The sequence below is a fragment of the Sorex fumeus genome, unplaced genomic scaffold (assembly GCF_029834395.1).
Source record: "Sorex fumeus unplaced genomic scaffold, SorFum_2.1 ptg000037l, whole genome shotgun sequence".
NCBI lineage: Eukaryota > Metazoa > Chordata > Mammalia > Eulipotyphla > Soricidae > Sorex > Sorex fumeus.
In genome coordinates this window covers 14,911,643-14,936,124 of record NW_026606094.1, presented here as the reverse complement: position 1 = coordinate 14,936,124, position 24,482 = coordinate 14,911,643, and the positions used below count along the sequence as shown (strand labels likewise).

Genomic DNA, 24,482 nt, shown 5'->3' with positions numbered 1-24,482 from the left:
GGAAATGTCTGTTCATACTACTAATCAAGGAAGGTTTTCACTAGCCACTGTTGGTAACATTTTAAGACAAAGATATGGCAAGAAGTTGACTTTCTCCCCTGCTGTTATATAGGAATGAAGGAAGAATGGGATTATTTAAATTTTATTTATTACTTATGTGTGTATGCATTTTGGGTGGTGGGGCGGGCACATTTGGTGCTTGAGGGCAACTCTCTGTAAAGCACTCTATCTGCTGAGAGTTCTTCCTCTGATCCAGGATTATTTTTTTTAAGAAAGAATTCTTCTTAACTAGCAGATGTAAAGTTGTCAGTGGTTATATTTCAACTGCTATCCAGTCTGCATTTTTTCAGGTCTTGCATTTCTTTCAAACATACCTGATCATGTTATTTCCTCTTTACAGGTATACTTGGGTGACAGGACGAGAGCCCCTAACTTACTATGACATGAATCTCTCTGCCCAGGACCATCAAACATTCTTTACTTGTGACTCAGACCATCTGCGCCCAGCAGACGCAAGTATGAAAAATCATTCAGGTGGTTGCTGAACGGGAGGGCTTTTTTTTGGTTTAAGTATCAAGGTTACTGCTTTTAGAATTTCCACTTACAAAAACCCAATGCTAAAATGTTTAACTGGAGACTTCCAAAACCCAGAATTCTGCTACTTAAGTAAAAGTTTCATCAAAGTGAACTCAACGTACAAATAAATCCCCCTCATTATAATGTGAAATATTATTTTAGAAATATACCAAAGTTGTACTTAAATATTTTGAAGAAATAACATCCTACATAAATCTAATGTAAATCTTTGGTGTGTTAAGAATGAAAGATCATGCCGAGATTTTGAATTCATTTTGATTTGACTTTTGTTCATGGCATTAGGGGTCTGAGTTCATTTTTCTGCATGCGGCCAACAAGTTTTCCCAACACACTATTTGAATAGTCTTTTTTTTTTTGCTCTACTTTATATTTTTTGCTCCTTTATCAAAGATTAAGTTACCTGAGTGTCTATTTCTGGATTTTCAATTCTATTCTATTGATGTAAGAGTCTATAAATTACAGAGAAGAAAATATAGGCAGAAGTCAAAATGACATTGACGCTAAAGGCATCTTCAAGGATGCAACACTATTGATCAAATAAGTGGAAGAAAAGATAAACAAATGGAACTACATTAAATTGAGAAGCTTCTGCACCTGAGAGGAAATGATGAACAAATACTAAGACACCCCACAGATTGGTAGAAGTTATTTGCCCATCACTCATCTGATAAAGGGCTAATATCCAAGGTATATAAAGCACTGGTATAACTTTATAAGAAAAAAACACCCAACTATCAAAAAATACGGAGAAAAGATGAACAGAAATTTTCTCAAGAAATACAAATGGCCAAAAGGCATATAAAAATTTCTCTATATTATTAATCATTAGGGAAATGCAAATCAAAACAACAGTGAAGTATCTCCTCACACAAGAGAGATTGGCACACATCAAAAAGAAAAACAACCAGTGTTGGCATGAATGTGGAGGGGGAAAGGGACCCTCATTCACTGTTGGTGGAAATGTTGACTGGTCCAACCTTTTGAGAAAACAATATGGACATTCCTCAAAAAACTGGGAATTGAACTTCTACTATAACCCAGTAATTCTAGTCCTTGGAATATCCCAAGTGCTCCAAAACATGATGCAGAATGACATCTGCACTCTTATGTTCATTGTAGCACTATTCACAATAGTCAAAATTTAAAAGAAAAAAAAAAGACTTTTCCAAGAACAGATGACTAGATAAAGAAACTGTGGTATACAATCAGCCATAAGAAAAGATGAAGCCATGCAATTTGCTGTGTTGTAGTTGGTTCTGGAGAGTATCATGCATAGTGAAGTTAGTCTAAGGGAGAGGGAAAGACATGGATATATATTTGCGGTATAAAGAAACATACTTGGGGAAGAATAAATGTTTAAAGGAAACAGAAACGAAGAGCGTGAGAACTGGTCTTCAGTAAGAAGCTTGCAACCTGGGGAGGGGGACCGGAAAAGGTCAGAGAAGAGGAAAAATAAGACAGTGGTGAAGGGAAGTGGTCATTCTGGAGGAGGATGTAGTGCTGAAAGCAAGGTAAAGTGATATATATGATACCATCTCAGCAACACTCTGTACACCACAGGGACTAACATGTAGCACTGTAGCACTGTCCTCCTGTTGTCCGTTGATTTGCTCGAGCGGGCCCAGTAATGTCTCCATCATGAGACTTGTTGTTACTGTGGCATATAGAATAGGTCACGGGTAGCTTGCCAGGCTTTACCGTGCAGGTGAGATACCCTCGGTAGCTCGCCGGGCTCTCCGTGAGGGGCGGAGGAATTGAACTCCGGTCAGCCAGGCCAGCCGCATTCAAGGCAAATGCCCTACTGCTAACATGAAGAAAATTAAAAAAAAAAAGAAAGGGTCTGTCTTCGAGGCAGGCTGAGGGCACAGGAGGGAAACTGGGGATATTAATGGAAGAAAGTGGACATTGGTAAGGCAATTGGTGTCGAACATTATGTGCCTCAAAATCAACCATTAATAACTTTAGGTGATTCAATAATAAAAATTAGAAAACAATGAAGAATCAGTTTTCCTTAATGATTTCTAGTTAGAAATAGGTATTCTGTAGCTCCGTACAGTTATATAGCATTAAATGAGGGTATGGCTTTGGTTATTGGAGTTATTTAGTATTTATGTTTTTCATCCAAGAGAGGACTATGTATCATGTATTTCACACTACATTTTCAAATAATTCTAATAGTGTTTTTGTATTCAGAATAGGCAGGGGAAAATCCTTAAAAAGGAATATGATCTATACATGGTCCTAAGAAACAACCTTTGGGGGCTGGAGCAATAGTAAAGTGGGTAGGGTATTTACCTTGCACATGGACAACCCAGATTTGATCCCCGACACCCTATTTGGTCTCACAAACTCTCCAGGTGTGATCTCTAAGCAGGACCAGAAGTAAGCCCCAAGCACTTCTGGATGTGCCCCTCACCCACCAAAAAAAAAAAATTAACAAAAAACAAGCTTTGAAAATACAAGTTATAAACAAATTGAGTAGAAAGTAATTACTTTCTTTAAAAGATGCTATTTGGCATGGTGTGGAACTTTAAACATAGTACACTAAATATTCTAAGCACTGGGCTTCCCCCAATATATTCTGATATATAAAGCCATGTAAAGAACAAACCTAAGACATTTTTGTTTTGAATCCAACTTGGGATTCTATATCCAAACTTCAAATGTTTGTATCCAGAATGTTTGTATCAAGTATTTGGGGAAATGATCATAGATTCTTTGCAGTATATAAACTACTATATGTTCTTCAACATAAAGTAATATTAATGAACAAGAGAAATACTAAATCTGTTAAAGTGCCTCTTTTTTTTTACTGAGACCGAATTAGAATATATTTATGTGATTTTGAGATTTGGGCTGATGTATGTGGTAAGTGAAAAATATTCTCCTATAATTCAAGATAGTGAATATTAAATGCTATTAAGTATAAAAGCTATTAGCTATCATTCTGCATTGACCTGAGTCTTCCTGATCATTGATTGACTTGTTTTTTCCCTCTTTTTCTAAAATAGTAATGCAGAAAGCCTGGAGAGAAAGAAATCCCCAAGCTAGGATTTCTGCAGCTCACGAGGCCTTAGAGATAAATGAGTAAGTGGGGGGAAAAATCTTCCTTTTAGAAAGGAAGGCTTATCCTTTACAGAAAATTTCAGTTGCCATTGCTGGGCCACTTAGATTAAGCAAGGTATTTGAACTCGAGAATAACTGTGTAGGGATATAATTTGATGAAACATTTTTGAAGAACATCTATGTGGAGGTGGTTTTAGTCATTTTAGAGAGCAACTCCAGGGCTGTGCTCAGACTAATTAATTCCCTCAAGGGCTATCCCTGGGTGATTGTGAGGACATAAAATCAAACAGTTCTTGACATATCTAAAGCATTTTGACAGGGACATATTTCCAGATGCAGAATAATCATCTGTTCCATCACATTTTCTAGGTAAAATGTCTACTTGTGGGGGAAATAATAAAAACATAAGGTGAAAAAAATGACACTTTAAAAAATATTTCAAGGTCAAGGCAAGGAGCAACTGCTGTCATTAGTGTTGTTAACCATTCTATGAGTTTCCAAGGAAGACTCGGAGGCCTCATCTGGAGGTCTCAGAAAATGACAAAGATTCTTAAAATTGGACTCATAAAAGCTCAGGGTTGGCAGAGACCTTAAAGGTCATTTAGCTCAACCACCCATCTGGTGCTTGAATCACCTCGACACTCTTCCTGCCAAATGGTCATTGTTAAACTATTTTATGAGTTTTTGAAGAAGGTTGCCGACTCTTCTTCAGAGGTCATAGAAAAAGAGATTCACTGGAGAGTTGGAAATCCTGCCATTTTAACTTCTTGATCTCTTTGGTTTCTGATTCTGTCATTCAACATATTTATTTTCCAGTTTCTTGTCATCTGCAAATTTGACATGCCTGCCTTCTGTGCGTCCTCCATGTTTCCGACAAACAAACAAAACAAGGACAGGGATAGAAGCCTGTAACATGACAAATAAGAAACCATGAACCCTCCAGGTTCATGTCTTCACGAATCATCCCCCTTTATTGTTGTTCAACCAGTTCCTACACCACCCTATTGTTCTGTGATTCAGCCTACATTTCTTCATTTTGAGCTTAAGGATGTCAGAGTTAGCAATGGATCTTCAATGCATAAAAATCTATCAGAGTACAAGCTGGCACAGACTGTTTATTTACTCCTAGTGAATTTAAACTAGCTTCTGTTGTTCACTACTTTTCTTTTGTAAATGCTAGATCATCCCTTTAATAATTCATGAGAATATCTTTCCAAGCACTTGGATTTCCCGATCCAAGTTCCAGAGATTGGGGAGTCTGCCTTCTTTCCCTTTGGGAGCAATTACTCTTCATTTCTCATCTCATCTTCTTTGTGCCTCTCCATTCTTTGTGATCCCTTAACTCTCCACAGAGAGCAGCCCCATGGCCTTCCTGTGTCTGTTGGTTTCCTGGGATGTTCCCATCCCAGCCTAGTAGTTCACTTAGAGTAGATCAGCTGTTTTCTGTCTTGCATCTTTTTACTCATTTTAGCTTTAATTTCTTCCCTTTTCTCTTTGACAATCATTTTCCTTAATGGAGAAGCCAGGTGCTATGTAAGAGTTAGAGTTTTGCATTTCCTTTTTAGCTGCTGCTAATGACTATATAGTTACCCTGTTTTGGTGTTGTTTTTGTTGTGTTGTTTGTCCTTTTGCTTATTTTGTTGATGGTTTTGGGGAGAAGGATGTGGTCATATGGCCTTAAACATAATTCAGAAAGAAGGAATAGATTGTTGCCTCTGTAGCATTTTATTTTATTTTTATTTTGCTTTGCAAGCTTCAACCAATTAGGAATTTTAGCCCTCCTGCCATTCTTAAAAATTCATTTCACCCTCTTAGAATCCTTCATTACATGGCTTCTTTCCATCTTTTTTCACTTGTCCTTTGAACATCCGACTTTATGAGAGATCTCTGTACAGCCCTGATGTTGCTTATTGGCTACCCCCCTTTTCTTCCTATCTGTGATTGCAGTTGCAATTGGACATTTGGAAGCTAACTAACCCCTTTAAATCATTTTTTCCTTCTAAGTCTCATACATTAAATCACGCTTCTTTTCTTTGAATTTTTTGAAGTCTACCTTACCCTCTTTGATTATCTAAGCTCCGAAATGACATAGTGACTCTCTCTAAATGTTCTATCAATTTTCATTTCACCAACTATTTTTTTCTTCTTGGTCAGAATTAGGTCCAGAGTTGAAGTTCCCCTAATTGCTTCCTCTACCATCTGGGAGATAAAATTGTTACCAAAGTAAGTCAAGAACATGTCCGGTGCCCTACTTCTAACCAAATGAGACTTCTAGCAGATATCTGGATGGTTGACACCCCTATCACCGTACTTTCTTGCTTTTGTATGTGTATTGTGTTGTGACAAGGATGCATCATCTATTTCTTCCATCCGGCTGAGCAGTCTGTTCTGTACTCCCCAACCATTAGCACTTCTATTGCTCTTTCCTTTTCTCCTCCACTCACAAACTCTTAGCATGTTTCTACCCCGGACTCATCGTTTCCACATAGATATATGTTTTCTTGGCCAGTTGTGCTACTCTGCCTCTCCTCCTAAGAATGCTATTTGAAATATAAACAAAGCAAGCAAGCAAATTAGCCCCAACCCATCTTGATTTCCCAACCACTCTCCCCTCCCCACTGTAATCTTTATAGCTAATTCCTCTGATATAGTATTTACCACTCAGTAGAATAATCTCAAATTTCACCTCATTACCCTTGACCCATATTTATGTATTGGCATCTGGAGCCTTAATTGTTGCTTGCTGATGCCTGTCCCATTTAGTTCTCAAGCAAATCGCTGAGCAGTTTTGTTTTCAGCATCTCTCTAAGTTCGAATCTACTGCCCTCCATAGTAACTGATTTTACAGCTTTTTTATTTGTTTTTTTTTTTTTAATTCCAGACCTTTTTCTTCCTATCTCCCCATAGAAAGTGTAATGCTGCTTTGGTTCATCCTGCCTGAAATTAAAGGGATTGGATAATGAATTTGGAAAACCCTCTCCTCAGGGATAACTGAATAACCCCAAAACTCACATTAACTGTTAAATTTAGCTTCCTTTTCCTATCTGATTGTGACAGTTTATAAAGAGTGAAAGTACCTTTTGGTTTTGATTTCTGCTGATTTTTCTCCCTTGTGGTCTGACAGAGCTTCTGATAAGTAGGGAAATGACCACAATAGAGGCAGTGGGGAAGAGAAGCACAGTGATCTCTATGGATCAGAACCTGTCCGATCTGCTCTGGCCTTACCATTTCCCTATTACATTCCCTTTCTTTGGCAGAGAGTTGTTCCTTATATGACTTGGAAGATTTACATCTCCCAAGGTTTCCCCTTATTTGTTAGTGTCCTGATTAACTTTTCTGGCTTCTTACCTTAGGGACTTGTTGGAAGGATTACATGAGATGATATATGTTAAGTGCCTGGTACAGTACTTAATATATACTAAACAACCAGTAGAGTTTCCTCTACCATCTAGGCAATAAATTGTTACTAATATAAATTGTGGGTACCCTACTTCTAATTTAATGAGATGACTTGTAACAGGTATCTGGATGGTTGACACCCCCCATCTATTTATTAGGATTAAAGGCTTGAGATTTTACTCTTGTTAGTTTGAGGCTGAATCAGTTGTTTAGCTCTTCAGAAAGAATTTTATCCATAGGTTCTTCTAATGTTCTTCTCTGACGTAGAAAACCAGTGCTACTATAATGAAGCGCTGCTTTTTTTTTTTCAATGAGTTGGCTTACCTAACTGAAGGAATTTCTAATTCCGAAGAAATCATGAAATTACCAAGCATCTGGGTATAGCAAATAGATGTAGACTTATGTATAGCGTCTCTTACTTTGCGTGTCGGAGGGAGATTTTAGCAGGCTCTATGATCATTGCCATCATTATCTGACATTTACTGAGCATGTGCCACATGCTGGCTACTGTACTAAGCACTTTACATGCATCACCTTCCTTAACCTTCACAACAACACTGTAAGCAGAGAGATTCCATGTTGTTCTCCCCCAGGGAGGCAGAGTAATAACTTGCCCCAAGTGATGCACTAATAAGGGGCCGAGTTCATACCGTGAGCCCCATGCTCCTTAACATTACACATCCTACCTTGCAAGCTAAAATACAGATGTTTCTTTTGTACCATTATTTTGTGTTCACAACCACGAACAGGGGTGCATGAACCAGCTGACCACTCTGCATGTTTTGGCACAGTTCCTTGCCCTTCTGCATGTATGCCTACAGGTATTGTGATGTTGGTGGACTTCTTACTGATGGGAGTTATTATCTGAATGGACAGGTGTGCCACTGCTTATATTCTCTTGGCTGAGGAGGAAGCCACAACCATTGCTGAAGCAGAAAAGCTGTTTAAGCAGGCCCTGAAGGCTGGAGATGGCTGTTATCGGCGCTCTCAGCAGCTGCAGCATCATGGATCCCAGTATGAAGCCCAACACAGTAAGGTTTTCTCCAGGTTGACAAGTTGGAGGATCAGAATTGCAACAACATTGAATAAGTGTTTATGTTGGTTCACAGTGCTTGTTGAAAATGCTTATTTTTTTTGGCCTTTTTAAAGTTTTTCCTTCCCATTAGAGCACAGTACATGATTAATGTATTATCTTTTTATTATTCTCATTCGTGGGCAATTTTTTTTTCTTCCAGTAGATCCTAAGCTCAGAAATAAATATCAGTGAGTTTACATGATAACCTTGACTCTCCTCAGAGTTCTTTCACACTTTTGCTTGTCATCGCTACCCTGGCCCATAGTTTTTAATTCGTAATTGGGAAGATAGATTTAACTGGTCTTAGTATTATTGACATTTTTTAAATCTTATGAATCTTTAACATCATATACTTACTGAAATAGGACAGTTAAGAATATAACAGTTATCGATGATTATGTCAGTATTATGCTCTTGTTTAAGAAGCACTAGTATAGATGGGCAGAGAGAAAGAGCCATGAGTCCCTAATTAATTTATGTTTTAGCATTTAAAATAAGGGCTTGTTTTATTTAAGTTAGGACATTAAAAGGAATTACTTCTACTTTTCACCATGTCAGGCTGTGAGTCCACGATATTTTGTGGGAATGGTATAAGAATAATACAACAAATTATTTCTGAGACTTCCTCAGCCCATCGAATTGCCAATTTGTTGGCTGTGTAAGCTGAACTTGAATGGTTCTTGTGGGAGGGAAGTGTCTTAGTGTCCAATCAAACTATAGATGTTTCTCCAAAGCTGGAATTTCTCTTATCTCTTTTTTCTTCTTCAAACTTGGAGAGTAAGAGTGCCTCTATTTTATTTTTGATATTTTATAATTATATAAAAATGTAAAATTTTATATATAAAAATATTTTTTAATTATATTTTTAGCACTGAAATTAGTTGTAGAAAGAAAAAAGGTACAGTACAGAAACCTATCCATGCTCTGCATCAGTCTAAAAGCTTTTCTGTTTTTCAACTGAGTGTATATGATATTCAAGTCTCTAATCACTATCTCTAGCTTATCTTTTAAAAGTTATATGTAACACAGTGAACTTTGAAGACCTATGTAGTAAATGTCTATTTTGTGAACTAAATGAGGATTAATACTAAAATTGCATACCCTATAATACAATTTAAAAATTTTTCTTTATTTTCTTCTGCAAATTAAATTCTTTCAACTTATTGCCTAAATCTATCCAAAAAATATAATCACATCTTTAAAATAATTTGTAGGTACTTGGCAAATTTTCAACACACATCTTGTTCTCATTGTTTAAAATTTGAAATGTTAGGACTTTTGTCTTAACATCTTTTAATAGCTGCATATTATACATGTACTTAATCTATAACAGGTGTGTCATATTTTTCTAAAACATAGTGCTTTTATTGAGGATTAAGCACATGCATGTTCTCACTGGTCTGGAAACATATCCAAATAGACGTATAATTAAATAAAAGATTAAGATGAGAAGTTGTTAATGTACTTTTTAAGAGCCATTTTAGTGACTCTTGTTATAACTATTTAGCTTGTCAATGCTTCCTCTAACACTAGGGTAGTTTTTCATTTTGTTGCATACTCTATTGTCATATCTGGAATGTGTTATATTGCCATCTAAAATCAACTGCTTTGGGGACCTGGAGATGATTATGATGTCACTAGTGTTAGGGAAAGAATAATATGAAACAGAAGTTCAAGATGAGGCTTCTCCAGACTTAATGTCAAGAAGGAAAAAAAAGTAGTTCATCAGGATGCAACCTGAGATTCACCTCTTTGTATCTTTACCAAAAGCATGCACACTTGAAGATGCTGGAATTCTTGCTTGTAAACTGTATGCAATGTGGGTATGATCATTTTTCCAGCACTCTGTGGCAGATGATTTTATTTATCAGATATTCAGCATTGAGCTCAAGAGCATGGGCTAGTAATCAGTCACATAATTTGACCTTTGGAAGTCTAAGTCTTTTGTCTTTCCTCCCCACGCATTCTTCTATTTGCAAGGTTGTCAGTGCTCTTGCCTGTAAGGAAAAGCCAAAGGGGCAGTCTGCTTTCTCGGAGCTTCTCCTTTAAGAGCATGAAAAAGAGAGACCACTGTGGTTTTTTTTCTTGCTGCTCACCTGAGAGCTCTCCCCCGCCCCTTTCTTGTCTCTTTTCCCTTTTTTTCTTAAAAATTTTTTAAAAATTAATTTTGGTTTATATCTCCCTCTTCAGGACGAGACACCAATGTCTTGGTCTACATCAAAAGAAGGCTAGCAATGTGTGCCAGAAGACTCGGGCGGACAAGGGAAGCAGTGAAAATGATGAGAGATGTGAGTTTGAATTTGTGTTTGGGTATAGTGGCAATGCGCTTGACGCAGTGAAGGAGGATGAAGCCATTGAATGAATCATCATTGCTGAAAACCAATGATGGTGTGGTTGGCCATTGAGTGCTGGAGCCAGACTGGGGTTCAGCTCTAGCTCCGGACTGACTGATGAAGTAATCATGGAGAATTACCCAACTTTTCTCTGCCCAGGTTTCCTCATCTCTAAAATGTGGATAGCAGTAATTTTACTAATAACAATTACTATTTTAAGTTGATCGAGGATTAAAAGGGATAGTCCATGAAAAGTATTTGATAGAATGAAATTAAATTAATTAAATCCTTAACCTTAATTGATGTTCTTATTAGGAAACCTTTGAGTTGAGTAGTAGGAAACCAAGAATAAGATCAACCATCTGTTCTGACTTTTCTTCTATATTTAGTTAAAAGGAAGATTTTGATAGAACTGTAGCCCATAGTCTTAGTGTACTCATTTTAAGCATTTTTTAGATTATTAAATTAAGGATATTTTAGTAGTAGTGGTTGACATAAAAAGAGAGGAAATAGGAGTTTTAAAACAAAAAGAACTGTGGGAAGATACTATTATGTCACTTTAACTCTTGTCTTAAGAGAAACCAGTTAAAAAAACTTTTGCTTCCACCTTCTTTTTTCAATAAGAAATACTTTTCATAAAGTAGCCAGCACTAACCTGAATTGTATGTATGAGCCATTCTCTTTTTAAAAATAGTCTAGGGAAACCTTTGTCAATGCCTCGTTCTTCTGTCTTTCTGAATTAGGATATGTAAGTCAATGCCATTATTTAAAATGAAAAAGAAAAGAAACAGGGGACAGAATACAAGTGGCCTCTTACCCAAGCTTTCAGGCTTCAGAGCAGGGCTGGGTAGCTCTATGAGCCTCTTTTGTTGTCTCTGGAAGAGCAGTTATTCATATGAATTAATTCCAAGTTCTTTTTGGAGGTCCTACACACTAGGCCTGCTCCTGTCTTCTCTCTGTAAGTCATGCGACCATGTGAAGTAGGTCTGTGTTTGGTTCTGGCTACCCTACTGATTAGTAGTAGGGTAGGAATCTGCAGATCTGAGGAGTGAGAGAAGAATAAGGAGGAAGATTCCCAGATAGTTTTGACTGAGGGTGGAAGATGCTTCTGAGGAAATGCCGCTGCGAAGGGGGCGCTCAGGATTACATTATTTTGCTTGAAGGAAGAATTTAAAGAATGTCTATTATGAAGCATAAGTGCTAATCATAAATAAAGGAGATTGCTACGAAGGCACGAACTTGCTCTCAATCTTTTGAACTTGCAGAAATTCCTTCACTGGATGGAGTGAAGAGAATCTGTCAGTCCTTTGAAAGAACTGAGAATTTTTATAAAATATGGGGTATTTCTTTATCTTAGCCCCACCCAGCCATATTCATTCTTTAGCACAGTGGTTCATATTTATTGCTTCTTCTGAACCTCAATTTGCCTGGAACAGGCTTGTCTGAACATAAAGATTTTGGTGATCAACAAAAATCATTATTACATGGTTCAACAGTTTCATCAGAAAAGTTAGCTCATGGCTTCACTTTATTTATTTGTTTTTTTTCTACCAGCTTTATCACATGATTTAAAGTGATGCATCAGGGCTTTGGAAGCCTAGTCAAAGGGCTTCAGTAGCTGCTTTGCCAGCAGGAACCTGGGGTTAGATCCTCTGCCCCACGCTGTTCCCTGAGCACTGCCAGCTGTCGCCCTAAATTCAAAGAGCAAAACCCAAGCCTCCCAAATACTAAGATTTTGTTTTTAATTGATATTATTTTATATTTACAATTCTATTTGTTGACCTAGTCCAAAGGAGAGAGTATCTGGGGTCCAGTGGAGGAATACTGGGAAAGGGGTCAGCAAACCTGGGTGGGAATCAGCTTGGCTTTTCACTGGTTTTGTATCCAGGACGGCCACTTCTCTGTTTTGGGTTTTTCATCCATAGTCCATAAATTGGGAGTAGTGACTTTTACTCGAAAGGGTCATTGAAAAGATTGGTAGAATTAAATGACAATATGAAAACACCCTGCACAGTTAAGTAAACCTGGCTTACAACTCCACCAGCCTCCTCTCCCTTCATAGAAGTATGCCCTCCATTTGTTGACAATCCCCAGATGTACATTTGGCCTGTGTCTGACTTCTTTTTGTTTCTTGAATGTATTAGTCAAGCGACCTCTCGTTTTCTCTATATTTGAGTTTGTGCACGCAACACAATACAGATTTCTTGTGTTTCTTGCATGGCTTTTCTAAAATAAAAATGTCATGTTACTAGACGGGCTGGAGCAATAGCACAGTGGGTAGGATGTTTGCCTTGCATGCGGCCAACCCAGTTGACCCAAGTTCGATTCCTCCACCCCTCTCGAGAGCCCAGCAAGCTACCAAGAGTATCTCACCCACACAGCAAAGCCTGGCAAGCTACCCGTGATGTATCTGATATGCCAAACACAGTAACAACAAGTCTCACAATGTTACTGGGCCTGCTCGAGCAATTCAATGAACAGTGGGAGAGTGGTGACAATGACAGTGACATGTTATTAGACAAGGCTGCCTTTTGACTGGATTCATGGCAAGTCTAGTAGATGTAGATCCTCCTATCATAATGGGCCATTGAGGGACATGGTCAGCTGTGATGGTGATCTTTTGAGGAAAAAACATGTGTCCTCTCCTTCAGAAATTCCTGATTCAGTACTGGCAGGCTACATGCAGGAGGAAAGGATGAGGACACTTCTCACGGAAGAGCTGAAGCTGATTCTGTTCACCCTTCTAGGGGACAATTGTCAGTCAGGCGTGATTCTCCCAGGTCACAGTCTGCCTGAAGCGGGACTTGTCTGTTGTTAATCCCTTTAACAATAGGCACGTAACCGAAACTGCTAGGAAGTTTCCACTGAGAAAACAGAAACAGTACGCAGGGTTCCAGGAGGCCTACTGATAATGCATTTAGACAGAAGGATTTAATTTTTCCCTGATACCTCACCATCCTCTTTCTCCATGTGCATGGGTTGAAACTTTCTGAGAGGAGATCCTAAAGTGGAAATAGAAATACTAAAGTCAGAGTGCCTTCTGTGTAGCAAATCTTTTAAACATTTCTCTGGGAATTCCTTAAGGGGGAAGGAAAGCTGGTAATGACTAAGATACTGGAAAGGATGAAAAGGAATTCCAGGAAGGCCCTGATATAGATGAGGAGCTATTGACACTCTAAGTGAAATACTCTGATGTCAAAAGACATAGGCTCTGTTAATTTTTTTTTTATTTGGTTTGTGGGCCATACCTGGTAGTGCTAAAGGCACTATTCCTGTTTTTTTGCTTAGGAGTGACCTCCCTGGTGGAGTTTGGGCAGAAGTGACCTCTTCATATCAAGGAACACAGGTTGACCACATGCAAGGCAAATGCCTTTACCCCTATACTATTTCTTTGGCCCCACAGAGGTTATTTAATGTCAACTTTATGGCTTTCAATTGTTTGTTTTTTCCTGGCACTACAATCTTAAGGATCACTCCTGGTGGGGCCCTAATGATCTTATTGTGCACTGGGGATTGAACCTGGGTTAGCCATGTGCAAAGCAAGCATATTAACCCACTTTACTATCACTTCATCCCCCAGCTTTTAATGATTTAAAACAACATTTTGTTTTAAATTTGAGTGCTATTTTCAAAAACAAAATGCACACCTTGATTCTCTTCCTTTTGCAGTCAAGAATATGGAGGCATCTTTCTCCTGAAGGGATGTTTTAGCAGTAGGTAGCAGCTAACTAAAAGTGCTCTTAAATTTTAAATGAGGTGTTCTTTATTATTCAAAATAAGGAGAATTTACATTTTCTTCTTTCTTAAATTGTTGTTTGTTTTGGGGCCACATCCTGCCCAGGGCTCACTCCTGGCTTTGCACACAGGGATTACTCTTGGGGGGCTCAGGGAACCATAAGGGGTACCAAAAATCGAACCTTGGTCAGCCATATGAAAGGTAGGTACCCAACCTACTGTGCTATTTCTCCGGCCCCTTCTCTATCTTAAATTTCAAGTAGTCTTTTGTTTTTCATCATTTGCCTCTTTAACATTTACTATATGATGGATTATTTTTTTTTCTATTAAATTTATATCATCTGCTTCAGCTATTCGGTCTAACCCTTTAAATGTACCAGGTCAAAACTGATGAATACAGACTGTCATGAATGGAGTTGGCCTACTTGAACAAACCCAGAAGCTCCTCTTGCTTCACATTATTTGACCTATTTTAGAGTAAATTCCTCTATAGACATTTGAATCTTTGTTGTGGAGTTCTGCTATGCTTTGCAGGTTGCTTCTCAGCTACCAGACCCCCACCTGCTAGATGCATGCATACTCATCTCTTCTCAAACTGACAGCCACAGATGTCTTCAAATATTCCTTAACATTCCTTTGGGGGCCAAAGTATTACCTATTTGGAACAAGTGATCTAGATAAAGGTAAAGGCCCTCCCGTTGATCGTCGATTTGCTCGAGCGGGCCCAGTAACATCTCCATTGGAGACTTTGTTGTTACTGTGTTTGGCATATCGAATACTCTCAGTAGCTTGCCGGACTCTCCGAGAGGGGCGGAGGAATCGAACTCGGGTCGGCCATGTTGGCCGCTTGTAAGGCGAACGCCCTACCCGCTGAAATAACATATGTTACTTAAACATTGTGGTTTACAAAGTTGTTCATAAATACATGTATTATTATATATTACATGTGAGAATACCTCTGTTTTTGCACATGAGAGAGTGAGAGTGAAAAACTTAGAAAAATATATGGTAGAAATCATTTTGACTTGAGAACTCACTGGAAAGGTCTCAGGACCCTAAGCTTCCCATACCTGTCATGAGAGCTTCTTGTTGTTTTTGTTTTTCAGTTTTGTTTTTGGGGTCGCACCCAGCAGTGATCAGGGCTTATTCCTGACTGCATTCAGGAATCACTCTTGACCATGCTCATGGGACAATATGGGGTACCAAGGATAGAATCCAAGTCAGCCATGTGCAGAACAAGTGCCCTACCCACTGTGCTGCTGCTCTGGCTACCATTTGTTTAAGTAAAACTGTGAATTTCAGAGAGCATAGTAAGATGATAGCCCTTTGTTTATTAATTGATGTAGTTACAAGTTATTATGAAAACTTGCAAATCCTGTGATGGTGGAATTGAAATGTGAAAAGAGACTACTTTTAAAAAAGAAAACTAGTATTGTCTCTGTCACTGTCCTCCTGTTTTTCATCGATTTGCTCCAGTGGTCCCAGTAACGTCTCCATTGTGACACTTGTTACTGTGTCTAGCATATTGAATACATCACAGGTAGCTTGCCAGGCTTTGCCATGCAGGCGAGATACTCTCAGTAGCTTGCCAGGCTCTCCGAGATGGGTGGAGGAATTGAACTCGGGTCAGCCATGTTGGCTGCATGCAAGGCAAACGCCCTACTCGCTGTGCTATCACTCCAGCCCCTCCAAGTCGATAGTACTAAGAATATGAAGAACAAGCCACAAAACACTTGAGAAACATATTACTTCACAATGTGTAGTATTGCGAACATAGTAAAAATAAATAAAACTCAATGAACAGCAAATAACTCAGAAAATAGCTTAATGATAAGAATAGAAAATTCACAGAAGATGTAAAAATTGCTAGTAAGCACATGAAAAAGGGCACTACCATCTGACCAATACAAATTAAAACCACAGATTTACTACTATTATACATACACTAAAGAACTACCATTAAAAGATGGAAAAGATGTGAAATAATAGAACTCTTAAGCACTGTGAGAGGAAGTACAAGATGGGCAATCACATATGAAGAAAGTCTAGAGGTAGAAAATGGGCATAGACATAGAAAACATAGATACCAAGGAAAAATTAATCCGCTCCAAATCTTTGCTGAATGTCAATCTCAGACTCAGTTATATTTATTGTCAGGCTCATTTTTTGTGGATTGCTGGGAAAACATTCCTTAGAGTGCACAACTGAAGTTGCTCTGTCACAGTTTTGGAGGCTAGAAGTTTAAAATGAAATTTGAAATGCATCCCCATCCTACTTCTGAAGACTGTAGGAAAAAAAATCCTTTCTTTAGGCTGAAGAGAGAAGTTCAAGGATTTTGCTTATGGGAATTCATGGTGCCTCAAGGAGTGCCCCTGAGCACTGAGCTTAGAGTAGCCCTCAAGCACCGCCATTGTAGCTAAAAAGCAAAAATCCTTTCAAATCCAGAACTACACACATGTAAAGCAATGTGCGTTTTGCTGATATATCTTTGACAGTCCTTGACATGTAGATTCCTAACTCCAGTCTCAACCGCCATGCTCATGGAGTTCTCCTTATTTCCTCTGTGTCTATATCTAAATTTCCATCTCCTCTTAAGGACACTCAGTAACTGAGTTCAGAAATGTATTTATGACCTCACCTTGTCTATTCCCAGGCCAGATGTGACTCAGCAAAAGAGCACTTCCTCTGTATTGTGTGAGGTTTGATTTCTGACACTGCCACAGAACAGTGAATAAAATGATATACATTTTAGGTCCGAGGATATAGCTCAAAGGGCTAGATACATGTTTTGCATGTGGGAAATCAGGTTTGATCCCAGGGCACCATAGGAGTGACCCCAAAGTCCCAAGCTGGGACTAACACTGGAGCACTGCCAGGAGTGACCCTCAGAATAAAATGAACAGACAAAACACCTTGTTTCCAAATATTGTGACTTTCACAGGTCCTAGGTTTTAGGACTTGAACACATCTTTTTGGCGGACACAATTAAACCCACAATTCTACATCATGTGTAAAAAAGCAGTATTGATCATTTGTGAATACTTTGTTGTAGATGTTTATTATATGGCCATTTTAGGTCATTAGGGGTATCCTAACCTATGAGCCACTGACCTTTGGGAAGTGGTTTAACAGTATTAATAGTAAGAGTATGCCCTTTAAGTGATTTGTGAAGAGGACTACTGTTAGTGAAAGCAGTACTTTAGGAAATACGTACCACTGGGACTAATCAGAGTCTTTGGAACATGGAGAGATGATTTGCGTTTTTATGTACTTATGTATATTAAAAAATTCTTTATGAAATCAATTTGTAAAAGTGAATGATTATGCCCTTTTAGATAGTTTTTAAAATTGATTTTTAGAAGTATTCTGTACAGAAATTATGCTCTTATAGAATAGATAAAAGAAACTCTTAGAAGTCACTGTCACTGTCACTGTCCTCCCGTTGTTCATCGATTTGCTCGAGCGGGCCCAGTAACGTCTCCATTGGAGACTTTGTTGTTACTGTGTTTGGCATATTGAATACATCACGGGTAGCTTGCCAGGCTCTGCCGTGCGGGCAAGATACTCTCCGTAGCTTGCTGGGCTCTCCGAGAGGGGTGGAGGAATCGAACTCGGGTTGGCCATGTTGGCTGTGTGCAAGGCAAGCGCCCTACCACTCTGCTATCGCTCCAGCCCCTTAGAAGGTAAGGTAAAGTAAAGGTAAAGTAAAGGCCCTCCCGTTGATCGTCAATTTGCTCGAGCGGGCCCAGTAACGTCTCCATTGGAGACTTTGTTGTTACTGTGTCTGGCATATCGAATACTCTCGGTAGCTTGCCGGGCTCTCCGAGAGGGGCGGAGGAATCGAACTCGGGTCGGCCATGTTGGCCACGTGTAAGGCGAACGCCCTACCCGCTGTGCTATCGCTCGAGATGGGCGGCTGGAGCGATAGCACAGCGGGTAGGGCGTTCGCCTTACAAGCGGCCAACATGGCCGACCCGAGTTCGATTCCTCTGCCCCTCTCGGAGAGCCCGGCAAGCTACCGAGAGTATTGGATATGCCAGACACAGTAACAACAAAGTCTCCAATGGAGACGTTACTGGGCCCGCTCGAGCAAGGGCTGGAGCGATAGCACAGCGGGTAGGGCGTTCGCCTTACATGCGGCCAACATGGCCGACCCAAGTTCGATTCCTCCGCCCCTCTCGGAGAGCCCGGCAAGCTACCGAGAGTATTCGATATGCCAGACACAGTAACAACAAAGTCTCCAATGGAGACGTTACTGGGCCCGCTCGAGCAAATCGACGATCAACGGGAGGGCCTTTACCTTTACCTTAGAAGGTAAATTCTCAATAAATATTTTAGGGTTAATTTCTATTTTCTTTTATGTCTTTTCCTTGTTCTTAGGTCCTCTAGTTGGAATCCTTTCTTCTCTCTGTGTTTCTGTTCAAATTATATTATTTCTGTTTTATATAATATTTTTTCCTCTAAACATTTTCATGAGTGATTATGGGTAACTTAGTTGATGAATGATTTATAAATGTTAAAGTTGATTACTCATGGAAATGAAGTTCTATTTTGTAGGCATGGATAAAAATAAAAATTCTAATGTTTTCAGGTAACTTTAACATGGTTTCTTTCAAGTTTTTAAGATTACCAGGTGTAATATAAAATTAAAGACAAAGTTACAATGAAATATATTAATTTTTAGTAATTTTTCCTGAAGTGACTGAGTGTTTTTGGATTGATTCCTGCTATACTTACAAGTAGAGAAGAGGTGAGCCTTAGAAGTAAATGCCAATTAATAATAATTCTCAGGTCTTACAGTTAGACTTTAAATGAAACTTTGTTTGTTGTTCTGATTGGTGCGTCACATCCGATGATACATTGGGCTTACTCCTGACTCTGCACTCAGGAATTATTTTCAGCAGACTTGGGGAATGATATGGAGTGCCAGGGAGTGATCTTGACTCAGCCAAATGCAAGACAAAAGCCCTATCTGGTGCTCCATCCGCCATACAAAGTCATTTATCCACCTTACTTAAGACATTAGTAAATAAGTCTCGAAAGAGATCAAAAACCACAGTAAATCTAGGAACCGTGCAAGACTGAACAGACTAAGGTAGATCAGAGGAGGGCAAGTTAGTCTGAACAGAGCCCCTGGCAGTCGCTTGATTCTACAATCCAAAATTGCCATCGTGCCCCCAGCCCAATTCCACCGTTTTAGGACAGATTTCACTGAGATATTAGCCTGCTGAAAATTTGAGTATGTGGGTTTCGTGAGTAAACTCTCCAGGCTTTCTTGGAGTTGGAATGGGCTACCTCCCCCCACTTCCCTACACTCTTGGAAGCACTGCAAGTCATCCCCCACTAATCAAATCCAGTCCCACCACATAAGCTCTTCTACCAGCCTTGCTCCAGAGACCCATAAATCTTGAAAGAGATTAAAAGCTGCAGTTAAGCTCGGACCACACTAGGCTAAACAGAACAGGGTAGATTGGAGGAGGACGGGTTAGCCTGGTGCCCACCCAAACAGAGACTCCAGCATCGGCATGCTCCCACAATCCAAAATTGGTGCCATGCCGATGGCAATTTCCACCATTGCAGGATGGGGACCTCGCCAAGATATTAATCTCCTGAAAATTTGGGTCTGTGGGTTTTGTAACTGAAATCTCCAAGCTTTCTCAGGGCCAGGATGGACTACTTTGGGCTTACTCCTGACTCTGCACTCAGGAATTATTTTCAGCAGACTTGGGGAATGATATGGAGTGCCAGAGATTGATCTTGACTCAGCCAAATGCAAGACAAAAGCCCTATCTGGTGCCCCATCAGCCATACAAAGTCACTTATCTGCCTTGCTTCAGTTGCTTCAGACATTAGTAAATAAGTCTCCCACCTCTCTTTACTTCCAGAAGCCCTGGCAGTCATGTCCACATCTCATTTCAGAAAAACCCTACTCCAGCTTTTGCCTTCCTGATAAAAATACTGAACACCTTGAGAAAACCCAATGACCTCTTAGTACCTGTATTGCAAAATATGTACATTATGCAAAACATAATGCACAGAGAGAGAGAAAGAGAGGAGAGAGAGAAGAAAGGTGCCTTCCATAGAGCAGGTGGGAAGGCAGGTGGTAGGAGAAAATCGAATCATTGGTGGTAGAAAATGTACACGGGTGGAGGGATGGGTGTTGGAATATTGTATGACCCAATCATGAATAGCTTTGTAATGGTCTATCTCGTGGTGATTCAATTAAAAAAAAAAAGGAATACTGTACTGAAGTTTTTCTCCCCCTTTCATTTTATATTATTTTCCTCTTTTTATTTTTACTTTCCATGACTAGTGTGGGCTTGGTTTTGTTGATTTAGTCTTTATTCCATTTTAAAAATGACTATAGTTACACTCTTTTTGCCCATTTTCCTTTTTGTCCTCTTCCATCCTGTGTGTTGCTTTTTTACTAATTTTTAAGTAAAACAACTTAACTCCATTTGATTTCAATGGAGTCTTACTCCTTTATAATTTTAATTTATGCCATAAAATGTTTTTAGTTCCTTGTCATTAAATATTTCACATTATACTTAGAGAACATAAATATATGATCTTATTTGGGAGAAGACTTTATGGAAGTTTCCTTGGGGCTTGGTTCTTGGTTAGTTTTTGTAAGTCATAACTTTGTTTGAAAGGAAAATATTTCCTTTGCTTATAGCATAACACGCATATTTGTTTAGTAGTGTGAGCTTACTACATCTTATTCTAGTCTTACATTTTAGCTTAGTGTGCTTATCACTTATGTTATATAATATTCATTTCCAGTTGTTTGTTTGTTTGTTTGCTTGTTTTCTGTGTTTAGTTGTTACTTGATATATCTGGAACTATTTTGTTAGAAGCATGCATGTTGATGCTTATTCTTTCTTAATGAAACATCAGCACCCTTCTTTTCTTTTTCTTATTTTTCTACTTGGATTTTCTTCTCAACTTCAATTTTAGCAAGTGATTTTACTAACTTGTCTAGTAGTCTAAGAAGATTTGCTCTAGGGGACGAAAGATAATATGAGCACTAAAGTGCATGCTTTGCATGCAAGGAAGCTGGTTTGACACCCGCCCCCCCCCCCCCCCCCCAGCATCACATGATTCCCCAACATCACAAGGCAGGCCACCAGCCTGGTTGGCTGCAAATCTTTGACACGGCTCCTTGCCTATTGGAAATTTCTGAGGAGTTCCCCCCCTCCAATAAGCTCTAACTTATATGGACTCATATTTGCATGATATTTTTATTTCTGTTTTCAGTGGGCCATTCAGAGAGAGAGAGAGAGAGAGAGAGAGGTGCATATCATAGAGGCAGGCTGGGGTTGGAGGTGACTTGAAGGGGTGAAAGGGAAACTGGGGACACTGGTGCTGAGAAATTTTAATGGTGGAGGAAAAGGTATTGGAACATTGTATGACTGAAACACAATCATGAACAATTTTGTAATGCTCTATCTCATAGTGATTCAATAAAAAAATCAATAGAAAAATAATGATGCAAAAATACAGAATATATATCTTTGCCACCTGACTACTTCTTTCACACGTCATCTCACCAACTGCAAAAGGAAAAGGACTTGGATGAGAATTTATGCCTCCACAATAAAATCCTTTCCACAATGAACAAATAATTTTTTTTTCTTTTTGGGTCACACTCAGCAATGCTCAGGGCTTACTCCTGGCTCATCTTGGGTACCATATGGGATGCTGGGAATTGAACCCAGGTCAGCCATGTGCAAGGCAAATGCCGCTGTTCTATTGCTCCAACCCCATTTTCTTTAATGAATTTTTTGCCTGGTTATTGATAAGTTGATAAGTTAGTCACTTTATTTCTATTAACGTGGTGATGAGGAGAGATGGCCATCTCAACAGTTTTGTAGTCAGGTATTTAGTTATGGGCAACCCTCCTCACTCTGTTTCTGCCAACTCCACATTTGGGGCTTCTCTGAGGTGCTTCTGAGAATAACGCCCCCTTCTTCAGCATCCTCTGTTATGGTTTAATGAAAAAAAATTGAGATCTTTAGTTCTATGACTCTTGTTAGCCATTCCTCCTCTTCTCTTTGCGGTTTTTATGAGCCAGAGATTTGTCTTCTGTTGTAGCACTTTTCTAATTTAATAGACTTGTTGGAGGGGGCAAGGGTGAGACAGGTTTATTCACTCTTCTATCTCTATTTGTAAGTTCTTTGCCACGTTTTTATACTACAGTGATGTGGGGGGCAAAAAGTCTTCTTAAATAGACTGAGTTTATGTGATCACTAATAACTCCTAACTGGTATTCTCAAACAGTCCAGATTTTAGTCAGGACAACACATGTAGGTCTTTCTCTAAAGTTTAAGAGTTCATTTTATGCCACTATATCGAAAGATATGTCCTTTTCAGAAAGAGACATGTAACTCCTGTCGTTGGTAATTTCTTTTTTCAATCTTGGCTCCAATTCTTCAATAACGGAGAGAATGTTCATGTCCAAAAGCCTGGGGCTTAATTTAATGAATTCTGATAGAGCAATTCCAAGTGTAATTCAGGTCCAACTTGAGAGCTTTAATAGAATTGAAAGACATTGGAGACTGATTGGACGTGTTTTGGTTTTGTTTTCACTTTCAAGGAGTTGAGTGTTTTGTGAGGGAGAAAGCAAGATGTAGTCTTGGATGATATCTGGATTTCTCTCTTAGGGTCAGGGGAGATCTTTCGCCAATTCTGTGGACTAGAAACATAAATAGCCAGTATGGAATAGGGGAGGGAAGAATTATTGAAATTTTAGATACACTACTTTTGCAGTATCTGTGAGTCCTTCAGGTGGAAATAGCTAATAGGTCATGGGGTGTACTGACCTGACCTTGAACTCTAATGAGATACCTCTGCTGGAAGAACTTTTGAGAAGGATCATAATTGAAGATGACGTGAGTGAAAATGACAAAATCCATGGAAGAATGAAAAGAGAGAGAAATGAAGAAGAGGAGAAGGAGGAGGAATAGGTGAAACAAAAGAAAGGTTAAAGGTGGATGAAGCGGGAGAGGGAAGAAAGAATGAAAATAAAATTTCAGGGCAGTGTAAAAAATTTGCGTCAAAAGTAGTCACAAATGTCATTATGAAGAAATTTCAATGATTGTGTCATGAAAAGCATAGCAGGAAAGAAAAATGAATGAATGAGATTTTAATGTTCATTGTTTTCCCCTTTGTGGCACCAGGAATTAAACTCAGGATCTCACACATGACAGGAATATGCTCTATCACTTAGTTGCATCCTTGATCCAAAACAGTTCTTAGTGTAGTACTTAATACACACAAAGTAGTCAGTAAATATTCATGACAGAAAAAAATATTTGTTGCAAATAGATGGCAGTTTTGCAAAATTAAGGTCCCCAAAGATTGAGATATAAAAGGTATTAGCAGATTCCATTATGCTGTCCCTTAACAATGAGGTAATGTATCTTCTGTATGTGAAGGCAATGTGGAAGCAGAAGTCTGGAGCATGTTTAAATGTTGATGGGAAAAGATTGAGAAAGGAAAAACAATGTAAACATTTATATAAGGGATCATTAATAGAATGAGACCCTAAGGGGTGTATAGTGATGAATTCCAGAGAACAGGAGGAAAGGAATGACTAAAGGAGGGATTTTATTACTTCATCCTCTATGGCCTCCTCCCTCCATTTCATGGATGATAGGGATGCATAGATGGGTCTAGAAGGATACACATATGGGTGTTGTGGTAGAGCAATGGGGATGAAGAATTAAAAGACTGGTGTCAACTGACTTTGTATTTGTTGTACATAGATGAAAAGATAATTTGCTGATAGTTGGGAGGTGAGTTAGAAGTAAGAGGGGAGTAATAAAATGGGGGAAAGACATATGCACAGAAGTACTGGACATTCATTGGATAATATAAGCCCAGTGGAGGTTAGTTATCAGTTATTTTGTTGTTTCTCTGAGTCTCACGGGTTTTGGGGTTTTTGCTTTTTTTTTTTTTTTGAGTTTTGTTGGCCTGAGTGTTGGGGAAGATTTTATTGTTGGGACATCTGGGTTTATCCAAGGTCAGTTGATGTTGGGATAGAAATACAAGAACATTGGAAACTTAAAAGATTTTTAAGGAAGTATTTAGACAACGGTCTTGGATAGATTCTTTTCTAAAAACAAGTGTCTAATAAGTTGTTGCAAGGAACCATACCCAATTAATTCTTGGCACTACAAGTCACCACTTTATGACTTCAGTGGGACAGTTATAATGGAGGACAGGAGATATGGACAATAAAGTCATAGACTGCTAAATCTTATCAGGGATGATGT

At 38.9% G+C, this 24,482-nt stretch overlaps 1 protein-coding gene across 6 annotated transcripts in view; it reads left to right on the top strand.

Moving 5' to 3' along the window:
- Window positions 1-24,482, top strand: part of ST7 (suppression of tumorigenicity 7) — a 309,460-nt gene that overhangs the window by 207,352 nt on the left and 77,626 nt on the right. For 4 of the 6 annotated variants that reach the window (XM_056117969.1, XM_056117968.1, XM_056117972.1 and 1 more), the window contains exons 5-9: window positions 401-516; window positions 3,609-3,684; window positions 5,818-5,886; window positions 7,939-8,093; window positions 10,328-10,425. In XM_056117969.1, the coding sequence (XP_055973944.1) occupies window positions 401-516; window positions 3,609-3,684; window positions 5,818-5,886; window positions 7,939-8,093; window positions 10,328-10,425 (514 nt within the window). The remainder of the gene's footprint in view (window positions 1-400; window positions 517-3,608; window positions 3,685-5,817; window positions 5,887-7,938; window positions 8,094-10,327; window positions 10,426-24,482) is intronic. The other 2 variants (XM_056117971.1, XM_056117970.1) reach the window with 1 other exon arrangement.